Source organism: Genypterus blacodes, unplaced genomic scaffold (assembly GCF_046128005.1).
Source record: "Genypterus blacodes isolate CSIRO-AG114 ecotype Tasmania unplaced genomic scaffold, CSIRO-AGI_Gbla_v1 ptg000122l_1, whole genome shotgun sequence".
NCBI lineage: Eukaryota > Metazoa > Chordata > Actinopteri > Ophidiiformes > Ophidiidae > Genypterus > Genypterus blacodes.
In genome coordinates, this window is record NW_027466925.1 from 749,696 (window position 1) to 770,000 (window position 20,305).

At 44.4% G+C, this 20,305-nt stretch overlaps 1 protein-coding gene across 1 annotated transcript; it reads right to left on the reverse strand.

The window, feature by feature from the left end:
• Positions 1–124: 124 nt before the first annotated feature.
• On the reverse strand, positions 125–12,888 carry casq1b (calsequestrin 1b). The gene is made up of 11 exons (XM_076162586.1): positions 12,652–12,888; positions 2,610–2,703; positions 1,942–2,042; positions 1,749–1,860; positions 1,575–1,648; positions 1,302–1,432; positions 1,110–1,155; positions 964–1,018; positions 760–860; positions 591–665; positions 125–485 (listed from the first exon to the last, which is right to left on the reverse strand). Exons 1-11 carry the CDS (start codon positions 12,886–12,888, stop codon positions 189–191), a joined length of 1,323 nt encoding a protein of 440 aa, XP_076018701.1. The 3' UTR covers positions 125–188.
• Between the last annotated feature and the right edge of the window lie 7,417 nt (positions 12,889–20,305).

Consider the following 20,305-nt stretch of genomic DNA (forward strand, 5'->3'; position numbering starts at 1 on the left):
CTCTGGCCCTGACCGCAAATGAAAGCTTCCCACACGGCCACGGTGTTTGGCGCTTAGAGGAAACCTTACAGGAAGCAAACAGGAAGGGACACAGCGTGCATTTACTAAAAGATGTTTGAAACGATGCAACTGTTGGGTTTTGCCATTAGCTGCTACAAGGTAAAGAACAGGTAGATGGAAGTAAACATTTATTCATCGTCATCATCGTCATCATCTTCATCATCGTCATCATCGTCGTCATCATCATCATCGTCGTCATCGTCGTCATCATCATCATCATCATCATCGTCATCATCTTCATCATCCTCATCATCGTCGTCATCATCGTCGTCATCCTCATCGTCGTCGTCATCATCATCATCTTCGTCCTCATCGTCATCATCAGGGTCGATCTTTCCAGACAGAACATCCTCTATCCACTGCTCCAGCTCGTCCGACGTGGGCATGTCGTCCTCGTCGTCCATTTCCATCCACACGCTGTCGGCCTGCCGGGGACGCGCGAGTACAAACACATGTGAGGACAAACCTCTTCCCATTCCAGCTGAATGGAATGTTAAGCTTAATCAACATCGATAACTAATGTTGCTTACGTCCTCTACGTCCACCACACCGATCTGAGGGGAGGAGAGGTCAATACGGAAGGTCTTCTCCCAGTAGGGAACCAGCTGGAAGGCAACGAGAGGACACGCTGATTAGAAGCAAGGTTCAATCAAAAAGGTGAAACAATGTTGTTGTGTGTTTGTTGGGCTATGCGCATACCAGAGGGAAATTATCAGGGTCGATCCAGATGATGCTCAGGTTAGGGTTGTCTGTGTTCTCGCGGGCCACCTCCTTCAGGATTTCCAGGAACTCAAAACCATCTTTGGAAAAGGTCAAAAGTCAAAGAGGTTAGATATCATTAGAGTATCACCATTTGGATAGCATTTATGCCTTGATCTAAAGGGTTTTAATGGCGAAATTAACCTGGGTCATCTTCCTCGGCAAAAGCGACAATGTGCTCTCCGTCAATGTCATCCTCCTGCGAACGCAAAAGAGGAGTGCGCCCATTATTTTCGGCTCTAGTTTGAGTGTATTTGTGGGAACGCTGCTGCACTTTGCTGTTGGCTTACCCAGATTTCGTACATGCTGTGAGGCTCCAGCTTCCTCAGTGTCGGCCTGAATATTGAAAAGGCAAAAGTTGAGATGATTACAAGTGTATCCTGACATATGTTGACCGCAGAATGTTATACGTTCTGTAGACGCCTCGCCAGCATGACATAGAAATGTTGGCTTTGTGTGTTTCATGTCCCCCATTGTCTCACCTGTCGTGTTGTTCAATGTACTCAACAAGCTCAGCCTCAGTATAAGGTTTTCCTGGAATGGTGACGGATTCCTCCATGAATGGCTCATAAAAGTCAACTTCATTCATCCTCAGCTTCAGTTTCTTGCCGATCTGGAACAAGGTTAAGAAAAGGGAGATGACACACACATGCCGATTTCTGCACTAAATATGTCAAGTTTAATTAATTTTACTTTAATAAAATATTACTACTGCTAACCCTAACCCTAAAATTTGCTTTCTTTTTGATTGATACCTTAGGATCAAAAGTGGCAAAGAATTTAACGAAGGGGTGGAACTCCTCAGCTGCGTCTTCGTACTCCATGTAGTCTGGAGGGAGGAGAAATTTCATTTTTATTTTAACAGCTGTTTGTAGCGTTTTCAGAGTGTAACAACATGTTTGTGAATGTTGACTTTGGAGTCCACGTACGAGCAGACTTCTCGCTCTTGAAGTAGCCGACCAGCTTGATGACCTCGTCCATGTTGTGGAAACCCTTCAGCTCACGCTCGTTGTCGATGATCTCCACAGGGTCCTCAATCACCTTTACAGGGGACAAGAAGATCAATAGTTTCAATGTGTTGGAATGGCTGAAAAGGTTGCTGACCGTGCACAAATTACTTACATCATAGAGGAATTCGACCAGGGTGTCGGCTGCCAGCTCGCCATCGTACTCAATGATCTCATTGTCTGCAAAGATGTAAATGCTCTCCACTTCATCCAAACCTGGTGAGACACAAGTGATTCATCCATTCATTCATTGATGTGGCTTGATGCAGGATTGAAACAGCACCTGTCACTAAAAAGCTGTGATTTGTAATTTCAGTTAATTTTATTTTATTTTATTTTATTTTATTTTATTTTATTTTATTAAATTCATTTCATTTCATTTCATTTCATTTCATTTCATTTCATTTTATTTTATTTTATTAAATTCATTTCATTTCATTTCATTTCATTTCATTTCATTTCATTTCATTTCATTTTATTTTATTTTATTTTATTTTATTTTATTACATTACATTACATTTTATTTATATTTTTTACTGCAGCCTCATAAATCCAGAAAGTAGTACTGAGAAGTACTATTCCCTTTCATTTGAATAGTTGGAATATAGCGGTGCTCAGGCGGTCGGTCGATCAGTGTTGGTGCTCCCGCTGTAAACATGAGGCGAGCCCACAGGGGGTATCAGTGGAATTTCGGGGAGCGAGCCAAGGCCGTCTGCTGTCATCTTTGAGCCGTCGGGCTGCATGCTCGCTAACAGGTTTTCTGTGGGTGACTGGCAAACTCACCCAGCTTCTTGGCAACAGCAGCGGCCTTCTTCTCGTCCACCAGACCGAACCCAATGTCCTCGTCATCAAGATCATCCAACACCTGAGCTGCGAGCTACAGAGAGAGTGGAAAAAGATGGGTTGGGTTCACGTTTGTACCTCCAACAAGTACACTCGGCTGGCTTGCATACTTAAAATCTCCCAAAGTGTGATAATTGTATCAGTAACTGGTAGCAACATCCATTTACCCTCTTCTGTCTACACATATGCACGTTCCACTGCATGTTCTTTCCCACCCCTGCTCTGACAAGGAGCATGTGATGTGATGATGTGTCAATCCGCCATACTTGTCAGAACACAGGTGGGAACCAGAGTGGTCATGCACATGTGGTAACCTTTTGCTCGCTAGTTAATGCTAAGTTGGCTGCGGCTTTCCTGTTTGGTCAGATTGTGGAGGTTGTGTTGTTAGTGAATATTTGGAGACTGCTAACGTTTCAGCATTACACTCCTCTCTTCTGCTAAAGTAGGAAGTCAGTTGTTTAATGGTAGATTTTTTTTCCTGCTGGTTTGTCTTGAAGATTATTATATTTTGAATGTTTGTGTGTGCATGTGTGTCACTTTGTTAACTTTTGGGGGTGGTGCAACACAAGCCACAATCTCAGGTTGCAAGATGATAACATTAATTATTTTGGTTTTCATGTTTTGATCCTTCATATTTAAATATTTGTTTGGAAAACCAGCAAACATCCCACGCTTGTAGAAGGGGCCAGCCTTCTGCCTAATCTGTGCGAGCGTGAAAAACATACTTAAGTTTAATTCACCTAAGTAAACCCTTGGCATTTCATCTCACGTCCAAAGCCTTAAAAGCAAAAGCTTTGGACTGCTGCCTTGCACTTTCTAAATCTGAGTGAAACTGAAGCCAACAATTGACAGCCCTCGCAGCGGCTCAGGGAGCAGCATGGACAGCAGGGTCTCCAGTATAACAAGAGGAGCAGAACTTGAGCCAACTATGACGCGCGGGGAAGAGACGCTGCAACAGGTGCGGTGCAAAGGAGACAAGCTCACACTTTGCCAAAGTGAAGCTGCTGCATGCACGCTCGTACATATTTACTCATACTGTAAATATATTTGCCTACAAGCACACATGGGCGCTCTTCTGCTTCTGTCTTGACACACATTGATATTTATCACGCCGCAAATAGCTAATCTCAAGGTTGCAGCTTTCACTCGTGAGTCATTAGCCTTCTTCAGCGGCTTACATGAATGCAAAGCACCGCCGCCATGTTTCAGAACATGTTCGCAGCTTCATTGTTTTTTACAGATGCTAATTACATGCAAGTGTTTTGCCCTTTGTCGACATTTCAGTGCAATCTATAGATTCCGATGATTTCCGAATAAAAACGAATGAGTAAGTATGATAAACTTAGTAGTAGGCAAATGCGTCCATAGTGCCAGCACAGATGTAGAGTTTGCTATGCTACACTGTTCATTTTCAATTGGGACCCTCGTGGAAAACAGTTTGAAGTTGTCCATTCTTTTGGTTTCAAGGGCAATTTTCCGCCTTAACTAGTCAGAAAAGTTCACCCAAATCAGACTTTAACTAAACAAACCCCATGGATGGATGTGTCTCAACTTTTGGTTCGATGGCCCCATTACCATTTTGCCTTTGTAAATCCACTCGCCAATGCACAGATAATCGACAGTGAAAGCAGTTCAGTCTCCAAATGACTGTGACGTCCATTGGTTGCTCTAAAGTTCGTGATTTAGAACTTAACAGCAGTCAAGGAGAGAAAGAGGAAGAGGAAGAGGAAGAATCAGCTGATAGATACTGCAGCAGCAGGGGGGCTTCAGCTTTAGAGGAGACAAAACGCAGGCCTGGACGTACCTGAACGGTAATTGCCAATTGAGTTGTAGGCAACTGCAAGAAGAGGGAACAAAGATCACAGCCTCCAGGTAAGAAATCAGGACCGGAGACAAGGCAAGTAAACATAAAGATAAAACCACATGTGAGCCCTTATCAATGCATAGATTGTCTGCGTTCTCAATCACACGCATAAATCTGCCCACATCAATTAAGAATCATGAAGTCACATGGCACAACTTTTCCTCTAATCTGAAAGTGTGACATGTGGGAGGATGGTGAGATTTAAGATGCACATTTGCTGAGGAATCTTTTTTTTAGGGATGATACTGGCAGCAGCAGTGGGATGAGCTTTACGGAAGATGTTAATGCTGTGCACAAGGTCCCAGATCCCACCTATCCAGTATGAATTTGATGTATTGCTACATGAAAATGACAATGAAATGATTGAATATAACCACATATGCACCAAAATGTGCTTTTCAACCTTTTGTTCTTCTGACTTATTACAAAGATGTACCAATAGATTATTATACAGTACAGATTTTCACAAGCAGAGCGTTAACATGTGATGTCTTCCACAGTATAGCCCCCCCTTGCCACGGGGCATGGCCATATTAGTAACACAGGGGGTATTTATAAGAGAGCTGAAGTTGTGGGTGCTTGCAGTGGGGCTGGTGAGCAAGGCAGGGAGTCGGGAAGCTATATAAGGGCTTGCGAGAAAGCATTTGGAAGAGCAGAAAAGATGGCGGAGGTCTGTTACATATAGAAATGGGGAGGAGAGAGAGCAGGCAGGGCAGATAAACGGGGGAAGACACCTGATCCTCATCTCCACACTTCACTCATCTATCATTTCCTCCACATCTTCTGAGTTTTGCAAGTCGTTCGCGTTGACACGCCGGCGCCCTGCCTGTCCAGCGGAGAGGCCAAGTAGCCAAGACGCGTAATGTCTTGGCTCTGTCCCCTCCTCCCAATGCCCAGTCACCCTCAGCAGGTCATGTCACGCAGGATTGAGGCATCGTGCCATAGTGAGTTGTCAAAATTGTCCAGGTCACCATTGCACTTGGCTGTGGCAACAAATGATGAGCTGGAAGAAGGCAGCAGGATGGGGGTTTGGGTGTTTCAGGTTTAACCCTTTGGAGTCTAAAGCTGCATTTAATTTGGCATTTAGTTGTCACCTGAAATCTTGTGAAATTTTCTTTTGTTTCTGAATAAATCTTGAGGGAAGAAGCTCTAGATTAGACTAGACTATATTTTTAAAATCCAGAATGAGAAAATAATTTCCAGGAAAAACATTTAGAAATAAAATGATTGGCACTCACAAATTCTCATAAATAAAACTGGTTTAAAGATTTGATATTACTATATCTATTATAGTATATTTTTTATTATGTGGCTCTTTAAGTGGCAAATTAAAGACAAATTCAATTTAAATAAAACTGTAAAATATCAGACTCCATAGACTCATGTGACAGAGTCATTACTGTTGCTTTCCGGTATTCATTTCTTGGGGCTGCAGCACCTGAAACTGACTCAAGCGGCCTCATTTTGCAAGTTTTTACAGAACTTATATTAGGTCCAGGTTCTGCCCCTTATTCATTGTTTAGTACAGAGATAGAAACAAACTTAAAACTTATTTGATTTGATGCTGATAAACACCACCCGATCAACATTTAATCGGGTTTGGACATGAATACAAAAACTCATTATGGAGCAAAGACACAGATGACAAAGCAGCATTGCAATCATGCGTTTTTCCATCTATCCAGGAGCCACACAGAAGTGTTTCCCTTCAAACACAGATGAGTAATGCTGTAAATGAAGACATCTTCCAAACTGATTTCAGCTCTCTGTGCTTTGAAATGAATCATATAGACCAGTGCCAGCAGATCGCACCCTAATTATAAAGCCGCACTACAAACAGACGGAGTAGGAGTGAGCCTGATCTTCATGCATCCGGCCATCAGGCAACATCCCCCTTTGCATCCCCTCTTTGCACTCTTGGGGCGGGAATAAAAGGACATATTGTGCTGATCGCTGCCCTATCGTGGATCTAAAGTTGTGCATCTGACCCAGACTGCCTTTTTGCTTGGCTGTTCCCGGTTCACCCTTGGTTTTGAACATCTGAGCAGTCGATGACTCACACGTTTGTGCCATGCTCGTCACTTTATGACGTAAGTCACTCGCGGTCAGAACTCAAGGGACATGCACTGGCCCAGAGTGTGTGTTTCAGTGTGTAGGTGTTTTCATGCAAACTCCACCCCAGTTTGTCTGTACTGCGACTGAGATAAAAACGCAGAGTAAGCATAAGTAAGTATACATGTAGGAATTGATACGATTTTGTTGTTCAGCAAACATATGTGACTTTTGCTGTTAAATGGGCTTACAACAGGAAGTACGCCCGGCAAGGAAACGCATGCACGGGGAAGCTTGTGCTGATATGCAATTTGAAGAAGACTATAGGCCTTCGATATGTGCTAAATTTGTAGTCGTCCCCCACAAGACAGTAAATTAGTAATGCCTGCTGTAACACATCCACACCAGGCTGTTACAGAACAATGCGCCAGGGGGCATCATGAAAGATTCAAATACAGTAGCGTGCAATCACACACACCAGCGTTTGGAACGGAGGGGATCCACCATTTTGCGCAAGATCGAGCTGGTCACATTTTCATAGTACCACTACACCATCGTCTAAAGCAGGGGTGGGGAACCTCCTGCCCGCGAGCCGATCCGGCGATCCGACCTGCGAGACAGACTGGTTTCCCACCCCTTGTCTAAAGGAAAGCACGAGTCCATGAAACATTTTCAGAAAATCTCACATGCGGGCGAACTGATTCTGTGTGACAGCAGAGGTGTCAGCCTGAAAACGACGCAAATCGCCTTTCCTCTTGAATCTGCCGTGTTCGATCTTGACGGTTATGAAAGGCTGCAGGTGTTCAATAGAAGAGACATTTGGAAACACTGAACATCGTTTAGAGTGGGACGCAGGATTTCATTTTGACTAATCTGCGGGGAAATAGGGAAGATAACGTTTACCGGTTAGTAACATTTCCTGCGTTTCTCGTAATGAATATACGCACGGCATTCGAGATAACTGAGATAATATGACTTCTGTTTCAGTTTCAGTCAAGGCAGAGCTGGCCGCGCACACTGAACCAAAGGACATCGGCCAAGGGTTCGCTCTCTTGCCCCGTCCGTGTTTGGTGTGTACAGGCAGGTGAGTTCCGCTGTGAAATGGTGATGTTTCAGAACTGCAGCACCAATCGGTTTTTCCGAGCAATTTGGCGCCTTTGATCTTCAAGTTGCTATTTATATGTATATTGCAATTTTGCAACTGCAACTGACAATATTTGACACACACTCCCTATTATACTACACGACAAAATCCCAAAAAGCATAATATAGAGACATTAAAAGATTTCAATTGTGGAGATAAAACGGCTTAACTGAGCCATGATGGGGCGCCATAGATGGATGGATTTTATGCATTGTCTATCCATATCAAAGTCTTTACATGTATACAATACTTCCTCCTCCTCCTCCTCTCCTCAATAACATGTGTCGATCCCTTATTGCAGCTAAGTTGTACCAAATTTCCTTCAATGCAATCTGGCCTGGATACATTTTTCAACGTATGAGAAGGTGTGACATAGGAGTAGAGCAGCAAGTGAGTGAGTGAGTGAGTGAGTGAGTGAGTGAGTGAGGGAGTGAGTGAGTGAGTGAGTGAGTGCGTGTGTGTGTGTGTGTGTATGTGTGTGTGTGTGTGTGTTGCAGGGGTAAATTTAACACAGCAGAAACAGCGTGCAGGCTCTCTGCCATGCACCACCGCAACTATTTTGGCCACTTGTCAGGAGCTGCTGACAGGCTGGCCACTGAGCCTCGATGCCCGTGGAACATAGTGTTACACACTCACACTCTCACATTATCTGGGCTATGACTTTGGCTGTGTGTTGCAAACACTATATTTTCATCAGTACATTGCATGTCCTCGGTCACATGCTTTCAACACAGTTACAATGCAGGGATTGTGCTCCATCCCTCAGGCTTCTCCAAACAGCTCCCCTGAACAGGCAGAAAATAAATAAATAGTATCCGATTATCATACTGTGCTCTGTATCCTAAACTCAGATACATTTCTTACCAGACAACTGCACTGTCATGACTGTGACAAATGTGATGTGCAGTATAGAGAGTGTACATTTCTACATCAAATGGAGAAGAGAAAACGATATCTATATCTGTCAAGGTGGTAATGTTCTCGGTCATGTCTGTCTGCCTGTCAGTCTTTTTGCAAGATTGCTCATATATCCATCAAATTTAGGTAATGGTCATTCTGCACAAAGTTTAATCTTGAATGCTCCTCACAATTTTGATCAAATCAGCTCACAAATAATAATGAGTTTGATGTAACAAAACTTGCCAGTCATATAACCTATCGACCTGATGGTGGCGCTACTACAACAACAACAACAGTTTGGAAGTTTGTTCAATCAAAAGTTTGATGGTTTGTCAGTGGGAGGCATACTTGTTGGACTGCATGGCCTTGGTGGAGGTATGTACCTACCACTTGGGCTACTAGGCGAACTCATTGCTTTTTAGCACAACAAACAATTGCATGAGCCTACTATTCTCTAGAGGCTTCTATCTGCACACAAACAACAGGTGGGTCCTTGGCAGCTTTTTAAATGGAACAAAATGGAAAGCAAATCTGGCAAGGAGGCAAACCTCTCAGCACTGATGAGATGTCAGCAGAGGATGACACTCGGGACACTTTATCCAAACAAGACTCCCGTCACCTTTAATGACAACATAACTGACAAATTGGTTCCAGATTTAGTGGCTCTTTCGCACCGGGGTCTTAATTTATGAGGAGAGACATGTGCTCATGAGAAGACATTTATCAACAACTTGGTGACCTTTGAAGTGAGGCAAATGTGAAGTATTAACAGTTGCTCATAGCCCAAGGAAGGTTTGGATATGAGACCATGAAGTCATCTTTGGACCAATCCAACACTTAACACCAGTTGCCTAGGAATCGTTCTCTTCTATTGATGCTAAGTACACAGCTTAGGCCATAGAAGAGGGCAACAAGCTCTTTAAAGGTATCGGGGTTGAGGCAATGATCATCCCGCACGGACTGAGGTGACTTTAGCGCCTAATCTTGAGGCTCAGAAGGTGAGCGTTCCCATCCAAAAAAGGTAACCAGATCCTGCATTTGTTCTGCCAATGTTTGCTGCCCTGAATCAGAGACAATAATAGGTACGCTGGACTATCTTTAGCGGACCAGCGTGTTGAAAAGTACATACATTTCATGTTGTGTATACAATAGAGAAATGCACTTTTCAAGGCATTGGCAGCAGCCTTTACCACACCACCAACGCCGACTGTTCTGACAGGTCAGTCTGTAATTGGGGTTTCTAGTCTTAATTTACTATTGTGCTGTGGCTTGTTAAGTGTCTCTGCTAAATGTTGTCAATGTATATCACGTGGACACCAACATTAAGAAGCAAACCTGAGGGAATGACCATTGCTTTCTCTCTATGAAGTGTATAAAAGGTGCCTATGCAAAGTGTTACAGTGCTACTTTCTTTGATATGAAGTCAGGGCTGAGTGAGGTAGGGTTACTGTTCCTACAGTCCATTAGAATGCCATAACTGTCCACTCGGTGCCATAGCAACTGTGTGAGTGTATGTGTACGGGGTAATGTGTTGGTAAAGAAGGTGGCAAGAAAAGATTGCTGCAATTTGATTGCACAGTGATTGATGAGTTTAGGCATGTACAGGATGCTGAAGGTCAGAGTTAAAATATTGTTGAATTGACTCAAGTGGGACATGACAGAGAGAGAGAAAAAAGAGAGAGAGAGAGAGAGAGAGAGAGAGAGAGGTATAATATTAGGTATTCACATGCCCGCCCTTACAGATTAGATTAAATTATAAAGTGAAATTAGCAACTCTACGAAACGAACAGAAAGAATTCAAAACATTACGGAAAAACAGAATAGTCACATTTGGCCACGAGGTGCAGAAAAAAAAATATGGCTAATGCACACATATACAGTATATATATATATTTATATCCAGTCAGATCTGGACTAGTCTCAGATTAAAAACCACTGGTTTAATCAGCAAGGATATCGCCAACACAGTTTTACATTCACAGGTAACTGCAGGTTTTGTGGTTTTACAGCCACTTCCTCACTGGTTATTTCACAATAAAAGCACTTCAGAAGAGACCCACTGAGATGACTCCAGCTGAGGTCGAAGGTGACATATCGCACTATTCTAGGTGTGGGTAACTTTTCCAGCACACAGCATTTTTCGTGGGTGGTGCTGAGTATCAGTGTGTCCGTCATGTGTGTGTGTGTGTGTGTCTGTGTGTGTGTGTGTGTGCGTGTCTGTGTGCATGTGTGCGTGCGTGTGTCTGTGTGTGTCCATGTGTGTGTGTGTGGGTGTGTGGGTGTGTGGGTGTGTGTGTGGTGGGTGTGTGGTCGGTGTGTGGGTGTGTGTGTGTGTGTGTGTGTGTGTGTGTGTGTGTGTGTGTGTGTGTGTGTGTGTGTGTGTGTGTGTGTCCGACAAGGGTTTATTTTCAGGTGCTGAACACGGGAGGTTGAGCTACCTGTCTTAGCTGTCAGGGTTTCTGATGTGTCTGCATTTTTGCGTCTCTCTCTCTCACACGCACACGTCCACATGCAAGTTTTGATTGATAAGTTCTAAGCCCAATGCCTAACATGCTGGCTGCGCCTCTTGGTTGTGGCTTTAAACTGGTTTTGCAGTCTCCCGGCTTGCCAGATTTGACTCTCAAAAGTCAATGATCAAGATATGCCTCTGAGATTTTGTAGAAGAATTTATCAATCAACCCTGTAAGCATTACTATATGTTTTGAGGCAGTCATATGCAGCTACATGGCACAGTGAGACTATCAGAGTTCAGATTACTGCGGTCGTCACACTAAATATCCATTATTAATAACAAATCAGAAACAAAGGATATGGTTTCATCGAAAAAGTAACTTATATACATACATATACACACAGCATACCTACACACGCACACACATTTTTGGCTTTAAAGCAAAAGCAATCAAGATTTGATTTCCCCAAGCTCTGCAGTTAATAATTCATACTTCCTGATACATTGGTGGTAATGACCCGCTATTTTCAGCTTCCCCTCTGAGAGCCTCAAACGCTCCATCTTGATTGGCTAAATGGTCCAGACTGGCAGTAAGTCAACAGTGTGACAGTGCAGCAGGGATCCGCTCCAAAACACATCTCTTCTCTCGAGCCAAGGCGCACGGCTTGGCTAAACTGACAGTAAATCGATCACGCTCGATGACTTGGGTGTGTAAATGATGATTTAGGACTTCTGCCTGTGCGTGGCAGGGGTGCATGCGTTAAGACCACAGAGCGGCACAGTACGTGTTGCCAAGGTAGCTAGAGAAAGCTGAGCGAGCTGCCGTAGTTTCGGTGAGCTATGGTCCCTCCCAGGGGGTCTTGTAGCCTATTGCTAACCATGCAGCACTGTCCAGGGCTATTTACAGAGGTGACTTATGTAGGCTAGTGTAAGCCACACTGTGCCTCTGTAAGAAGACACTGCCGCCCTGACAGCCAGAGCATTGCTGTGGTGTACACACTGACTGACAGTGAGGCCCAGCTTGATCACCTGTGGGTTGGCTCATGGGCAGTCATTTACATTTCTTCGTATGATGACACTTTCTAGAACTTGCAAAGTATATGTAGCAGCAAGAAACATGAACTTAAATCCACAGGTTTTGCTTTAAGTCAGTTGGTGTAATTGGTATACATGTTGTGCGTGTGGGATCTTCCATTCTTTGTGTCGTGCTTTCACAGATATACATCCTAAAATCCTCATTGTACATGAGGCAAATGCAACATGTTGAACATGAACATCTATACAACTCTTATCGCGTCATGTCTGGCAGATCGCCACACTAAGAAGACGCCACCAATCCCTCAGCTCAACCCGCGGCATAAACCTACACCTGTTCTGTCCACCCTCCTCCTTGGCTTCACCTGATATGCAGCTGTAATCCCGCACATCTGATACCATTCGTGTGAAAAGCCACAACTGCATCCAGGGATCCCCGACAGTGGTCAAGCTCTCCATCTCCCTCTTCCCACTGTGACCCTTCCCCCACATGGGCCACAGATCCAGCCCGTGTCATGCTCTGGCGCAGACCCACCTCCAAAGCCAACTCCTCGATCTGAAGCTGCTTTGCGGCACTGCGATTCCCGTCGGCATTTTTGTGGTAGTAGATCACCATCACGTCGTACTTCTTCATGACGGTCTTGTAGTTCTTGGTGTCGAGGATTTGGACGCGATCTCTGCCGTCATATTCTGGTATTTCCAGGCCCTTCTCTCCCCAGGACAGGGCCGCCAAAGAGAGGAAGGCCCCCAGAAACACCCAGCCCCACTTCATGGTTGATTGTCACCGAGCAGCAGCGCCTCTTCTCAGAGTCTGTACAGATGTACTGTTGGTCGGTGGGGTAGAAGGGGAAAAAAAATTTAAGTTGTCCCTAATATAAGCCTGGATCAGGAAGAATTAGGAACAAAGTCCGCTTCCTATCCCCACCGGCGAGAGAAGAGCAGGCCTGAGTGTCACGCCCTGCCTTTAAAAACCGACTACACGTGGGTCTGCTGGGGGGCGGCACCGTTTGGGAGTCACAACGACGGGAGTCCCAGGGATGCGCACAGGCCAGAGGGGCTGCCAAAAAAGCGGAGTGCCGGGGGGCAACATGGGAGGAGTCATGTGTAGGTCGTATGGCCACCGGTGGGACTTTTCCATGTAATATGTGTGTGTTTTGGAGTGAAGAATTTGTGTTCTGGGTAAACTGGGAGTGTGTGTGTTTGGAGGGATGGGGGGGGGGGGGGGGGGGGGGGGGGGGGGAGTTCACAGATTCCAGCTCGTGTCTTGGAAGGATGGATGTATGAGGAGGGTGCCAAGATTCCGTTACCATATTGAGTTTTGCAGACCCGGAGTGGACCCCCTGCTAAAAATAAGGCCTGTGTGGGACAACAGTGTGGGCAGAGGGTCGGGGGATGAGGGGGTCGGAGGGGTGAACCATAAGTGAAGGGGTCCCATGCAAACTGAATCCTATTATATCCGCTGTAATATGAAAGATTCTCTGAACTCATTTTGTCTTCCATGCGCAACATCAATCTAGTTGTTTCCGCCAAACCAGCAGAGCGAGAAAGAACAGCAACTCAAATTTAAACACGAGCAATGCAAAAGTCTGGAGAAGAGTTTAAGTTTTTAAATAGTTAATGTATATATTGTACCAGAGGGTATTAAAGAATTCGGACAACCGCTGCAAATCATAAATTCTGCTTCAGACTAACATTCGGTTTCAATCATAAATACATTCAATTGTATAATAAAGATGTGGTCCAGTGCAGTTGTCCTGATGTTGATGTTATGATAACCCATGTATCACCTACAGATGCAGTTTGTTGTAAGTTGTTAGAAAAGCTTCTTTTTCCTCTTCAGAATATGTTCTTTACTTTACTTAAATGACAATGCAATTATTTGTGTCAAACTGAGGCATCTGAGTAGATTAGAGGCACAAGGAAAACGTTGGATCAATGGATAAAATAATAAGTGACCAGAGATACATGGCAGTCACACATGTTCAAGTCCATGTGGATGCATGTTGTGTTCTATATATGTGCTGTCCGTGTGGAATGGCTGACACACCGGTGTCATGTATGTCACGTTTCTGCTGCCGGTGTATCTATGCCGTCCGTAGGTATGCGTGCATGTGGGAATATATTTAGGAAGATGGCATGAAAGTGGAGAAAAGAGATGGAAATATGGAAAAGAGAGAGAGAGAGAGAGGTGAGGATGAGACGGTGTGCGATTATATCAGCTATTAGTTTACAATGAGAAACAGGAGGAGGTGGTTATTAATAACTCTATGTAACATGATCCTGCCTCTCAATCGGCCTGTGTGTGTGTCTGTGTGTGTGTGTGTGTGGGTGTGTGTGGGTGACCAAGTGACCCCACCAACTGTTGCGCCTCTGCAGTAAACGGCGCCCTCCTCTGGCCGTTGCAATAATGGCCTCAAAGTCTCCATTATCTTCCCTCTCAGCCTTCTCGTCCTGTGGTTTGTGTCCAAGGTTATTATAATATGCACAAGCCGTTGCTACGGAGACCGAAAGGTTAAGTCCCACAGCACCATTGTGACTTCATCTGGACAAAGACTTGAAAATGTCACCTAGAGGAGCTGATTAAGAAGATTATTGCAGAAATGAGACTTTTTAAAACCCTCTTACCTAGATTTACTTAATTTTTTTAGAGGCTTTCTAGTGTTTAGAGAACGTTTCTAATATTTGATTATTTTATATATTTGGCCAAGAAACCAAGAATTTCCAACATGAGCTTGAGGCTTTTTAATTTAGGTGAAATTAACTTACAAGCATTTCCATGATGAGCAATAATGAAAAGTAATAATTCAAATGATTGAACAGATAGTGAATTAAATTGATCTGGAGATCTGCAGCCTGCAGTGCTTCTCAGCTCGGCGACGAAAGCCTCACATGTAGTGTGTCATTTCCTGCCCCTATGGCAGAATGTGACAATTAACTTTGGGCGCTAATGAGATCTAACGCGACGGCGGGCAGGAGAGAAGGTGTGTGTGTAATGGGAACAGAGCAGATTAGGTGAGAAATGGAGAGAAGCGAAAGAAGAGGAAGAGGAGTCACATGAGGCGAGGAAATAAAGGGACAACGAGGGAAATTAATGAGGGGGAGAACATGAGGGGAAATTGCACCTGTGTGACTAATAACTAGGCTGTGATTAATATGTCTAATAAATCCAAGGAAATTACACAAGACTCAGCGGCGTAATGTGCAAACCCCCAACTGGCCACCAACGAGTGACTGCAGACCGAGTTCCTCACCTGCCTACGCTACATTTATGAGCGTGAGACATTTAGTGACATATTGGTGACAGTGGACGGCAGAGACCAGATGTGCAAGATGTTGACTACAAAAGGCAAACACCTTTTTCAGCACGGCAGATTTCAGAAAGAAAAGGTTTGGTGAGAGATTTTAGATGAAAAACTTTCTCCTTCCTCTTTTTTTAAAGGTGAATCATTTGCCAAATCAGGATCAAGCTGTGATCCTGAACGCACTGCAACACCCCCTACCGAGCCCGTTCTGGCCCTGGTCTCTGTCCCACACCCACGGCCCGTATGCTGGAAAACATGTTGCTAAGCATCTCTCTGAGAAGCTGGCAAATATAAAAACACACACACACATACACACACAAATCCCCCAAACCTGTAAGAGCAGAAGTAATACTCAGGACTAGCATACATGCACACACACCTGTCTTGGTGAAGTGATAGGCAGGTAAGGTGTGAACCAGCTGAAGCATAGGGTATACTCTTGGCCAAGCAACCAAAGAGGCCAGCCAAAATACATTTTACACACACACACACACACACACACACACACACACACACACACACACACACACACACACACACACACACACACACACACACTGACACACACACACACACACTCACAGAATATTTTTTGACATGCAATGTCATCTTATCAACAGTTAATGCCTTGACATTTCTAGAAGAACAGGAAAGGGCATGTGCACCCGAGGCGAATGAATCCAAATCGTTGGAGCGAGACACTTCAGCTGTCAGTCCCTGCGTCTCTCAGACGCACGGTTCCGACTTCCTTCACTGCACTGACATTGAAATTCAAACAAAAACATCCATACAATCAATTAACAGAAAGCCAATGCGACCCAATCAGGCGCATTTTTGGCCCCCTGCACTGCTCATTTCACAGATTATCTCTGACCCTGATGTGTGTGTTCATGCTAACGATGTAAAACTTGGGAAATGTCAATATGAAGAGGGTCTCTGACAGTTGGCTGATGACTGGAAGATGGGTGTTGCTTAGTAACAGAAACCCCGACAGACTGACTGATCAAGCTTCAGACCCAACAGTTGGTGTGTGTAGGAAGAGATAGTGCGCTGCAGTAAGTGTGTGTCTGAGCTTAGCGAAATCGGTCAAAATCTGTGAAGCGGGGAAATGAAGAGAGACAGACAGAATGATGAGAGTGATGGGTTCAGTGTATTATAGTCCGTATGTGGATGTAAGTGAAGAGAGTGATGCAAATTGTCACTCAATCCAGAGGTCAGCGATCGTCTACGACCTCCTTTAGAGTCGTGTTTGTTTCTGTCATGCGTACAAACTGTCAGTGAACACAACGCGAAAACAATGTATGACTTCAATGAAAGTCCTGAACTGGACCCGACACAGAACACTAGAACGTTCTGACTCCGTCCAGTGGGCAACCAGAGAAAATGCAATCTTCTCACATTCAAGCAGATTTATTTAAACATTCTGGTACCAAAATTGTTCCTGTTCCTCTGCCTTTTTCTACACAGCTACAAAAAGAAAGAGCAGCCATTTTGTGTTGTGATTAATGGGCAGGAACTGATACCCCAGCAGGTGTCTGAGTGGCGCCTAATGCGGCAACCCTTTTAGGTCGTAATTGGGTATTGTAATCATGTCCTGGTTAACAGGCTTTGTGGGAATGGTGTAATTAAGAAACAGCGAGTAATGACACCAATTATGATTGTACGGACGTCTCGCCCCAGACATAACCTAGTGCAGCTGTCTCAGGCCTCACGGAAACCACTCAGAGCCAGGAAACACAACCTGGAAGCGGACTCGCCTCGACCTTTAGGTATTATTATGTCCAAATGCCTCTTTACGTGTTTCTAATGGGTCTGCCAAAGGTTAAAGCACAATTCAAACAGGAACAGAGGAACAAACGGTGTGATGATCATTGATAAGAACCCCCAAGATGCATTTCAGTAACACTTCATCATGTCCAAACAGTCCGCATTTGGATGTTAGTAAGTAAGAACGTAACGTGCTCTGAGTCAGGGGCCAATTTTGAGATGCAGGACGGTAATAGAAATTTGTTTGTTTGTGCATTCAGTCATTACTCATCACTGCAGCTGGGAGCATCGTCGAGGAACACCTGAAGAGTCACAACTGTCTGAGGACTCGTTTAGAATGAAGCCAAACAAAGACCTGCTGAACCTGTTAGTTTGATGGCGGTAATCAATTACAAGCAGTAGTACCTATTTAAATATCATATACCAGTATTAGTATTTACTGGCAGGCACAGCAGAAAGTGTGTCAGGGTTTACTGAGGGAGGCTGGAGGTGCCTGGCTGCTGCTGGCCTCAGGGTCTCAGGGTCTCAGCGTCTCAGCGTCTCAGCGTCCTAGCGTCTCAGCGTCTCAGTGTCATTGGTGTGATTGGTGCACGGCCCTTTAATTACTGAGACAGGGGCGGGGTCAGCGCAGGAAAGACCAAAGAGGGGCGGAGTCGCTCCAGCTTATCCACCTGAAGTCTTAGGAAAGCAACAACAAGAATGAGACATATTAAAAACAACATTTTAGGCAAATTTCATGAATAATTCTGAGAAAATACTGCAACATTTCTAATTATGTTTGATCACAGACAATGATTGCAGTCTTCTTTCTCCTTTTGTTATTTCCACACAAAATTCTACATTTTCTTGTTTTTGGTTCAGAGTTCGGCCTGTATGTTGCTACACAAGGTTCCATTCACTTTGATCATTTTAAATTTGCGAATCGAAAATTGTGCAATGGAAACATTCCAATTTCCCTCAAAAGTGTTTATGCTGGCTTGTTGTGGTTTTTGTGACCATTGGAAATCCTGCCAGTTCTCATGGGACTTTTGCAGATCTTTGACCAGGATGACAAATCAGGAAATTAGATCAAATATTCGCTTGATACATATTAGACTTCATTTTACCCATCACATGTGAGGAGAAACTCTCAGCTGCTCTGTGTGTGTGTGTGTGTGTGTGTGTGTGTGTGTGTGTGTGTGTGTGTGTGTGTGTGTGTGTATGTGTGTGTGTGTGTGTGTGTGGATGAAGCCTGTGGTGTGTTTGCCACAGAAAAACAAGAGCAACAGAATGAGAGCTTTCAGCAAAGGAGCTGCAATGACTCGGCACTTTCATTGTTTCTCGTTCCATCGACTCATCGCGCGCGCACCGAACACACACACACACACACACACACACACACACACACACACACACACACACACACACACACACACTCCCTCTCTATCTCCCTCTATTGATCCCCCTTCTGCCTTTTTCTTTTCTTTCTTTTTCTGTCCTCCCTCCCTCCCTCCCTCCTTCCTTCCTCTCTCCACAGCTGTTTTGTTCAGGAGCACTTCCTCTCTGTCGGTCTTTCTTCTCCCTTCCACTAAACGGGCTGGTCTTGTGATGGGAAACAAGAACTTCCCTATTAAAGACGGAAAACACACAAACACACACACACGCCCACACACAAATGAATACAGCTTCATAGGGGATTTTTTAGAATATACTTGAAAGATGTGGTTTCACCTAAAGCCAAGAGAGAGAGAGAGAGAGAGAGAGAGAGAGAGAGAGGGGGGGGGGGGGGGGGGGGGGAGAGAGAGAGAGAGAGAGAGAGAGAAAGAGAGATGGGCTGCATCCTGTTTGTCAATTAGAACAGTCACTGCCACATCCCCAGGATGCACACACAAACTCTCTCTCTCACACACACACACACACACACATACACACACACACACACTAAGCCAGTCGCCACAGAACTCATTCATTTCAGCACTTTAAGTCGACTTGGTTTCTCGAGACAAAGACAGAAAACTGTCCGCTCTGATTGCTTATGAGGATTTTCATAAATCCCAAAAATGTGGAGGTTGTTGAGTATGTCAGGCTGAAAATGAAACTGACACCTTCAAAAAACAAAAAAACAATACAAGTAGCGCTCAACAAAGACGCCACCACAAACAGTTTCCTTTGGGTGTTTTGTTCTCTGCTGTCAGGTTTTGTGAGGCTCTTTCTGTCACAACTGGAATCCACCCTATCCAATCGGATCAAAGCTGCAGTTCTTCACCATTAGGGAACCCAATAACCTTTCGGCAGCCAACGGCAGGGGTGAAGTTTTTGTGGCCCTTGTATCCATTTAAAGTTTATTACAGGGCGGCTTTGTTTCAAGAGCACTGAGCACAGAGAGTGATGGATGATTTAACTTCATTAGGGGGATCAACAAGCTGCAGCTCGGCTCCTGTTGGCTCCACGTCCCGCTATAAAAGAATGGAGCGGGGCTGGATGGGGGGGGGGGGGGGGGGGGGGGGGGGGTGCTGCTCCTGATCGCGTTGTGATGGAGAGAAAGAAACAGGAGGAGGGATTTGTGTGTGGACCGGATAGCATGGTGACATCAGCCCCGAAAAATGTGTGTGTGTGTGTGTGTGTGATGTGTGTCTGTGTTTGTGTGTCCGTGAGTGTGCGCAAGCCAGCGTCTGAGAAGGGATCACAGAGGGGGAGGAAATGAAGAGGTCTCACTCTGATCCTTTCACGTGGTCATATTTTTATCATTCTTCCTCAATTCATTTATGAACTCATTTACACATCAATTATTTGGCGTAAATTATACGTTAAACTTATACGTTATACACTAAAATAAAAACTCATTCATTCCATTGTACATTCATTTGTACATTTATTAATTCATTCATCCTTTTTGTACATTCGTTACACTCTACACTATTCTGTGCAGAGTGGTTATACACATCCACTCATTCGGAGAGTTTACAGTCAATGAATTAATTTGTCTTTTATTGTTATTATTTATTGACGCATTTGATCGGCGCTTTATTCGTTCAGTTGCTTATGTGTGGAGAGAGATTATTGTCTTCCATAAACGATCTTTGGAGGAGTCGGTCAGCGTGCTTAACCGTGACCGACAGAGAGAGAGAGAGAGAGAGAGCG

Coding starts and splice junctions, on each gene's coding strand:
- casq1b (XM_076162586.1), bottom strand. CDS start 12,888: ATGAAGTGGGGCTGGGTGTTTCTGGGGGCCTTCCTCTCTTTGGCGGCC. Junction 861..963: donor TGCCGAGGAAGATGACCCAG/GTTAATTTCGCC, acceptor CCTTTTCCAAAG/ATGGTTTTGAGTTCCTGGAA. Junction 666..759: donor ACCCTGATAATTTCCCTCTG/GTATGCGCATAG, acceptor GTTGCCTTCCAG/CTGGTTCCCTACTGGGAGAA.